Below are 8430 nucleotides of genomic sequence, written 5' to 3'. Positions count from 1 at the left end.
GAAAGAGTCACTCACCTGTGCTGGGGGAAGGGCTGGAGATGGCAGAGCAGAGGGCTGTGTGGACCATACATTACTGCAATAGATCAGCCCCAGCTGGCTGAGTCTGATGGGCATGGAGGCACTGGAGAAGGGAAGACAGCTGCCATGGATCTCCCAGCCCCTCTGCATCTTGTCTCATGGAGGCTCACATGCCAGAAGGCATGGGATTTGCCAGAAGGAATGGGATTTGCAGAAGTGAGGCAAAGAGGCAGGGGAGTGGAGAGGCTACAGGACACCTGCCTCACCTAACACTCAGGTACATCTCCTTTGCAGGCCACCCCTATGGCTGAGCAGCCCGTCCCAGAGATAGCCCTGCTAGCCCAGGTGCTGGCCAGCACTGAGGCCCCTGCACTCCGCAGCACACGCCGTGGGTCCCAGCCCACAGCCCCAGCCCGGGGCCCTGAGGACAGCAAACCTGCCCCGCTGCTCTCCCGCCGCAACTCCATCCTCAGCCGCCGCAGCTACTTCGGCATGGTCCCGGGGAGCAGGCGGCCCTCCATTGGCCCCTGGATGCTCCACAGACGTGTCAGCTTCTCTGGGCTCCCAATTTTCCAACCCATCCTCAAGACCCGCCTTGAAAACACTTACAGGATAGGGCCGGACAAAGGCTGCAGGTTTGACGCGGGGCGGGTGCAGCGGGTGCTGGAGGGGACCCTGGCCTGTGCCTTGGGGACCACTGTGTACAGTGCCCAGGGCAGTGCCCCACTAGCCCTGAGCCTGACTGAGCTGCTGCAGAACCAGGCCAAGGAGGTGGTGCCACCCCGCTACAAGCTGGTCTGCCATGTGGTGCTGGGCCAGCAGGGCCAGCAGAGCCTCTTGGTGGCCAGCCGGGGCCTGTGGGACCCTGAGACCGACAGCTTTGCCTCTGCCACCTTCTCCAACGCCTCCCTCTTTGCTGTGGCCACAGTGTATGGGGTCTACTTCGAGTAGCACATGCCTCTCTGTCCACCCAGTTTTGTAGAGCTGTAGGGAGAGAGCAGCTGAAATAAAGAGGTTTTGACCAGCTGTGTGTCATACCTGGAGTCTTGGGCCAGGGTGTGTGCAGAGAGCAAGATAGGGGTGCTCACTCCAGCCTCAGCTCACACCCACGCTGCAGTTCCCAGTACTATGGCTTGCAAAAAGACCCAAGCGGCAGCAAACACAACAAAAGGCTGGATTTCCCTGGAACAGGCAACTGCCCAAGGCTGTTGGAGCAGCCCAGGCTGCTTCCCACAGCACAAGCTGCTCCCAGGCAGATTGATTACACAGATCACCTTCAAAGCAAGCTCACAGAGCTCTTTCCTGGCTTCATGCCCAGCTCATATCCCATCACATGAGATGTCAGTGCAAGGGCCCAGGCAACCCCTCCACCGCCTGGGTCATAGCTCCTGCCTTCTGCAGCTCAGCAGAGTCAGGAGAGCAGCTGGGTTGGGTCCAAGTGCAGAAAGGACTGGGAATGTATTTGGCAGCAGCAAGGAGAAGATGAGGCAGCTCCAAGGCTCCACCAGCATAAGCAAGAGCTAACTCTGTCCTTTGTGCCAGTCCCATGAAAGCAGTGGAGGTACCACAGAGGCTCCTCCCTGACCTTATCCCCCACAGCAATCAGTGGCAAGAAGGGTCATCCCCAACAGGCAGAAGCAGCTCTGGAGCAAGAATGATGCTGAAGCTCCCTTTATGACTCCAGTTTCAAATAAGGCAGACATAGTTTGCCCTTAACACAAATAAGTTTTTATTGAGGCGAGTCAGGGAGAGGGGAACTGCACGTGGACAGACCAACAGGAAAATAAATAATTCCATATAAATAAGATACATAAATAGTCCCACATGGCAGAGACTGCCTTGAAATAAGAAACAACCCTGGGTCCCAACAAAATGAGGGCTTCTCCAGGCAAGTCCTCAGATCCCATGCCCCACCCTTTATCAAACCTCAGGTTGTACCAGACAATTCACAATTTGGGAAGAGACTGGGCACAGTTGGGCCCAGCACAGCTCCCTCCTTAGTGTAACAGTTGTGGAGTGGCACACACCAGCCCACAGAGCCCCTGGCAGAGCAGGCAGCACCCTTCACCCCTGCCCACTCCTGGGAAGGGGTTTTCCTATCGCACAGCACCCAAAGTTTGAGATCGAGGCTGTGGCAGCCATCTCCAGGCCATGCAGAGGGTCTGTGCAACTGATGCATCAGCTGGGGCAGGGGAGCCTGAGCCTCCATCACAAGTAGTTGCCAGCCTCGAACAAGGCCCAGCCAGCCCCAAACCCAGCTGCAGGACACTCACCCACCACCACCCTCCTTGTAACACCCCAGTCCATTCCATCAAGACCAGCACCACCAGAGCAGGAGCTGCCAGGGGGAACACAGCGATTGCCCAGAGCCAGGGAGCAGCAAGGATATCCAGACCCGCTGCTGTAACCACATCCACATGTCTTAGTCCAGAGTCCAGCTGAGCACCAGGATACACAGTGCCCAGGGGGATAGCCAGCACCACATCATCCCTCCCATCCCATGGGAGGGCAGGGGGAAACCTCCAAGTCCAGACAGGGTCCCCCGAGGTCCCAGGCTAGGCCTCAGCCCATTCTTGGAGAAGCTTGAGGATGTATCTGAGGCGGTGGTGGAGCTCAGGAGAGCAGCCCAGCTCCTGGAGGCTGCACAGCTTGTAAGTGTAAGAGTTGCGCTCCCGGTTGATGTAGGTGACAAGGCAGGAGAAGTCAGGCTTGCTAATGATCACCTTGGTGTGGTCGTTGTAGAAATTCACCTAGGAGACAGGTTGGGCTTGGTTTAAGCCATGCTTCACACAGCATGTCGGGAGCCAGGATGGAGCCACATTTCCTGCCTCAACCCGTTCCTCCTCCCCAACCTGCCTGGGAGCATCCCAGCCCATGCCCCATGGCAGGAATGAGCCAGCCCTAGCACAGGGCAGGTAGAAGCATCCAGCTGAAGTGCTATGTCTCTCCATGGGCTGGGGAAGCTGCAACCAGCAGCTCCAGGCATTGGAGCAGCATCCTGCACCCACAGCTGTTTTCACAGCTGGATTTTCCATTTGGGCTGTGGCAGACAAGATCCAGCACAGACCAGAAGACCACCTTCTGGCCTCCTCTTCACAAGGGTCTGGGTATCTCCACTGTGCCCCACACTTACCTGGAGTGTGCCATTGCTGAAGAGCATGAGCAAGGCTTGGTCAGTCTTCACCCACTGCAGGAGGAGCAGGGCTGGCTGCCCAAGGTCATCTATGCTGGGCAGGTCACCTCCCTTTGAGAGAAGGGTCTGCATAAGCCACTGGTCCCACACATGGGAGCGCTTCCAGCAGCGCACACAACACCAAAGCTGGGTATCCCCTCAGTGGAGACCCCACTCCCAGGACACAACCCTGTGTGCCCACCTGGCCAAAGCTGCAAGCAGGGAGTCCAACCAGCTCAAGTGGTGTGGCCAAGCCGTGACCCAAAGTCCAGTCCTGGGCCCCAGCACTCACCTTCATGAGATGCTGCTCCATGTAGGAGGCGAAGTAGCGCAGGACACTCATCTGTCCCTGCAGCTGCTCGGGGATGGCAGACACAGAGAACACCAGGTGCTTGCTGTTGGTCGGGTTGTAATGCACAGTCCTGGAGGGAGCAGAGCATGAGTTTTGGGGATGTTATAGACTCCCCTTCCCACCCAAGGGGCTCCCCTAGAGACAGATCAGTCCCATTCCCATGGCTCACCTGTGGTTGGGGGAGAGCGTCATGTGCGTGCCATTGTTGAAGAGGACCCCAATGCTGCGGTTGGAGAGCTGGTAGCCAAAGCCATACTTGTTGGAATAATCCACCCACTTGCTCACCCAGACAAAGTGCTCGTGGCGGGCCAGGGAAGCTGGGTTTTTCTCCGCTGTTGGAGAAGAGAGGAGGGGAGCAGCCAGCCAGCCCTTGTCCATCTCACTGCCCAGGGGGAAGGGATCCCTACAGCAGGCTCCAGCACCATTTAGGGTGCTATTTGTACCCCAAGTAGCAGCCATGCCTTCATCCCAGGGGGAAGGGGATGCACAGCCCCCTATCCCATCCCAGAGCAGTCCAACCGGTTTACCTGGAGGCATGGAGGAGAGGCAGGCCCTCAGGAGCCGGACAGCTGACTCGATGATGGCGGAGGCAGTGACGCAATCCTCAAAGGCTGCGGGGAGAAGATGACAGGCTGAGTCAGCCAGCCCCGCTATCAGCCCCGGCATGACAGGAAACCTGGGGCAGGCTGGGGTGGCTGGCACAGGTATTGCTCACCTTCACAGCTGCTGGCCATCGTTCCCCGGATGGAGGGGGACGCAGACTTGTGAGATGTCTCCTCCACCACTGTCTCCACGGGGCTGGAGCTGGCACTGCGGCACGACACAGGAGTGGCCTGTGGAGAGACATGGCTTTATCATGGTCTGCCTGCTCTGCCAAAGAAGAGCATGCATGGCCTCAGAGATGTTCTCACCTCATTCCCTTCCACAGTTTTATAGCTCATCTGACGACAGATTGAGGTCTTCATCAGCCCAGTAACTAGCTTGGAGATGTCATCCCTGTCCTCTGAAGAGCCCTTCTTGGCTGAGGAGAGAGCAAGAGATGAGTACACTGCAGAGCATAGAGGCTAGTGACATCCAGGCCACCCGTCCCAGTTGCTCGGTTCTCCCTTATCTATTCCCATGCCCATGGAGACAACGAGGGTGCCAGACAGCTGTCTCCCACTTTCACTTCCCAGTTCTCATGCAACACAGGGCTTCCAGGAGGAACTACCCCATGGGTTGTGGCACAGTATCTGCTCTCCAGGCACACACCCATGCCAGGCCACCAGCACAAGAAGGGCAGGGGCACACCCAGCTTGTGCTGTCCCCAGGCAGAGGGTCCAGAGAGATCCATCAGGTCTCTCCAGCAAACAGGATCCACTTCTTCCTGAAGGAAGAGTCACCCAGAGGCTTCTTGGCAATGCACAAACTTACCCTTGGGTTTCTTCTTCCCAAAGAGTGTCTTGGTGACTTTAGCAAACAGAGTCTTTGCAGGATTTGGGGGACTCAGCTCTGGAGCCATCACGCAGCTGCTGGGAGGGAGTTTCTCAGGCGTGTAGCCCTGCAGAGAGGTCAAGGGAGAGGTCTGGTTTCCACAGGCCACATGCTCCAGCTGCCCTGGGCTGACCACAGTCATTCACATCCCTCCTGACAGCCAGCTTGTGTTTCTGTCAAGCCTCAGAACCATGACTGGCATCAGCACAGGAAACAACCCCCTGCTATAGCAACAAGGCAGCAGAAGCACACCAGATCCCTCAGTTCCTCTGGCTGGCATTTGGGCAGGACAGCGGCTGCTTCCTTTGAAGGACTGACCCTTCGTACAGGACAAGGACAGCACCCTGCACAGCCCAAAAAACCGCATCCCACCTGGAGAAGGTCCCTTGGCCCAGGCCCCCACCCACCCACCTTGAAGAACTCGTGGTCCAAAATCTCATCAAGGGTGAGGCGGTCCTGGGGGTTGCGTCTGAGGATGCCAGTGATGAGGTGCTTGGCAGGCAGGGAGAGGAAGACGGGGAGGGTGTATTCCACTTGCTTGATACACCTGTAGGTCTCCTTGAGGTCAGAGGTCTCAAAGGGAGGGTTCCCACACAGCAGGGTGTACCTGGGAGGGAACATGCATGCCACTGTCAGATCCCCACCAGGCCTGTGACTCAGCAGCACTTAAAGCAAGGAAGTTATTGGCATTTGGCTGGCCACACCTGGCTGAGAGCAGCACTTCCAGCCCTGACAGCCACGCTCACATCCGGCCATGCTTCCTCCTAGCAACTGTTTAGAGCAACAGGCAAGGAGCCTTGAGGAAGGACAAAGAGCTGGCAGCAAAGGCCACCCGCTGCTCCCACCCGCATGGCCATCAGGGTGGAAAAGGGAGCAGGCAGCAGCCGGGCCAGGGGCTGCATGTGCCGAAACAGAGGTCGCTCCCTGAGCAAACAGTGTGGCAGCCACGGAGATTTTCCGTTGTTTATCAGGTTCACAGTGCGGTCAAGCCTGCTCTGAACCAGAGCTGAGTGTGGCATGAGCACACCCGCCCCATGCAGTCCTGCTTGCACAGTCCCCACACAGCATCCCAGGATGGCTGCAGGCAGCACCTGCTCCCAAGTAAGGCTGGGCAGGATCCAGCCAGTCGCTCCCCTCCCCCTGCCTGCCAGCGACCGCTGCAGAACCACGAGGCACAGCACAAGGAAACTTCCTCATTGGGCTGTCCACAGAGCAGCTGCCCCCACCCCAGGCAGGGTGCCTGGACCCCTCCCCACCCAGGGACTTACATGACACAGCCCAGAGACCACACGTCCGACTCTGGCCCATGGCCCTGTCTCAGCAGCACTTCTGGGGCCAGGTAGTTGGGGGTCCCACATATTGTCCTGTGGGGCAGAGCACCAGATCAGTGCATGCTCTCCATCCCCTCACAGACCGCCTCCCCCTGCTCCAAGCCCTGGGATTTACCCTTGTCCTCCCCACTCCATTTTGCTCTTTGTGCCCCCCCTCCATCTACAAGGAGCCCCATAGAGACTCCTGCCTCTCCAGCTCACGGAGGTCAGCAGCAGCTGCTCTTGGGGAGCTGTTGGGAAGAGCCTGTCCCGGAGCTGAGGAGGAACAGAGCCTTTGTGTCCCAGCCTGTGCAGCCGGCACGGCAGCCGGGCAGGCACAATAGCAATAGTCAACACATTGTTCTCCCCGACGGCTGCAAGCTCACTCCTGAGGAGCCACAAAGCCCCCAGCCCCCTTGCCTTGCCTGCAGCTGGAGCAGGAATTGCTCCCTCACCCCAGGAAGGGGCCCTAAGGCTTCCTTTCCTAAGACCAGGCAGGACCCCTTGCACCTCCACTCTCCTGGGAGGCCACAGGAAGAAGAGTGAAACCCTGGAGGATTCTGAAAAAGGAAAATCTCAAACTTACTTTTTCTTCTGGTCAGAGACATCCTGGCAAGCAGCCAGCCCAAAGTCCCCCACTTTCAGCTCCATGTTTTCATTGATGAAGAAGTTGCCTGCAAGTCAAAGGCGATGCGTCACCACAAGTCCCTTGGGGACAGCTTGCTCCCCACACAACACCATGGGCCACCCACAGCACTCACCAAGCTTGAGGTCTCTGTGCAGGATGCCCTTGAGGTGAAGGTATTTCAAGCCTGAGATGATCTGTTTGAGGTAATAGCGCACTTCGGGCTCCAGCAGAGTATGACGGGCCTTCCAGATGTGGGCCAGGGACTGCAACGGGAGAGAAGACAGCTTGTGATGCAGGCAGGGAGAACAGGCAGCCCTGCTGACTAGGCATAGGCTAGGCAGGGTCAAAGCCAGTTCTTCCAGAAGTTGCACATTCACAAATAATCCTTCTTTCACAGCCATGACCTCAGCAGACTCCCCACACGAGGCTGAGGCTGCTCACCAGAGCCATGGGAACCTATGTCTTTATGGTGGCCACACCATGAGCAGTCCAAGACAGACAGACAGACAGACAGACAGACGCTGGAGTGTCCAGTGCTGTGCAAAACCACTCTGCTTACAGTGAGCTCAGAGTGTGACAGCTGACAGCTCAGGAGAAGGAGACTGCTAACACAACACCTCGGCAAGGCCTGCTCCAACCAGCTATGGCTGTTTAGGAGATCCTTTGACAAGGAGGCCACAGCAGCACTGACCTTCCTACTGCAGTGCTCCAGGAAGATGTAGATGCTCTCTGAGTCCTCAAAGTAGTGGGAGAACTTGACGATGTGCTTATGGTGCAAGTCCCGATGCAGCTCAATCTCGTTGGTGATCTGACAGAGAGCAGCAGTGCCAGGTGAGCACAGGTGAGCTGCTGCCCCCCAGCAGCCCAGCCCAGCCCCCCAGCAGCCGCTGGGCACCCACCTTCTCCCGCTGGTGAGGTTTAGCCACCCTGCTGTGAGGAATGACCTTCACGGCATAGGTTTTGTTGCTGGAGAGGTCTGTCATTTCATAGCATCGTGCAAACCCACCCTGCAAGGGAAGAGGTGGTTACGGATGGGTGAGAGACAGCTCCTTACCCCTGCCTGCTTACAAGCCTCCTCCTCCTGCCTTCCCTGGCAGCACAGCCCGGCGAGCGTCACACGCTCCCTCCTGCTGCGTCGCCCACTAAGATATGAACTATGATGCTCTCAACCAGGCATTTTCTTCACCCATTTCTTGTAAAACCTCCAAGGCATTTTCCCTCCCACTATGGCCGGACTTTGCATCTTTCCACATGACAGATCAACCTGGAAAGTCCTGCGCAGGGCAGGAAGCCCGGGGACCGGAGGCCATCGAAAGGCAGCCCCATGGAGACAGGTTTTTCCTGCCGTGATGTCACCCTCCAATCTGCACACTCAGCCGCTGAGCCCACTCGGGCCGGGCTGGGAACCGGCATCCTCCTCCTACACACGCCGCTGTCAGCCGGAGGAAAAGTTGCGTGCGGCGGAGCGGCGCGGGCC

The 8430-nt window shown here is 57.7% G+C and overlaps 2 protein-coding genes across 2 annotated transcripts; one reads left to right on the top strand and one right to left on the bottom strand.

The window, feature by feature from the left end:
* The first annotated feature begins 319 nt into the window (after positions 1-319).
* TCTEX1D4 (Tctex1 domain containing 4) lies at positions 320-969 on the top strand. Its single transcript, XM_005423121.2, has one exon. The coding sequence runs from the start codon at positions 322-324 to the stop codon at positions 967-969; it is 648 nt and encodes a 215-aa protein (XP_005423178.1). The 5' UTR covers positions 320-321.
* Positions 970-1723: 754 nt separating this feature from the next.
* PLK3 (polo like kinase 3) lies at positions 1724-7981 on the bottom strand. The gene is made up of 14 exons (XM_031058704.1): positions 7853-7981; positions 7645-7761; positions 7087-7216; positions 6912-6999; positions 6284-6379; positions 5427-5622; positions 4956-5082; positions 4454-4563; positions 4258-4375; positions 4070-4153; positions 3712-3874; positions 3483-3612; positions 3152-3262; positions 1724-2768 (listed from the first exon to the last, which is right to left on the bottom strand). Exons 1-14 carry the CDS (start codon positions 7934-7936, stop codon positions 2574-2576), a joined length of 1749 nt encoding a protein of 582 aa, XP_030914564.1. The 5' UTR covers positions 7937-7981; the 3' UTR covers positions 1724-2573.
* Between the last annotated feature and the right edge of the window lie 449 nt (positions 7982-8430).

The sequence above is a fragment of the Geospiza fortis genome, unplaced genomic scaffold (assembly GCF_000277835.1).
Source record: "Geospiza fortis unplaced genomic scaffold, GeoFor_1.0 scaffold333, whole genome shotgun sequence".
In the NCBI taxonomy this organism is placed as follows: Eukaryota; Metazoa; Chordata; class Aves; order Passeriformes; family Thraupidae; genus Geospiza; species Geospiza fortis.
This window is presented reverse-complemented; position numbering and strand designations above follow the sequence as displayed.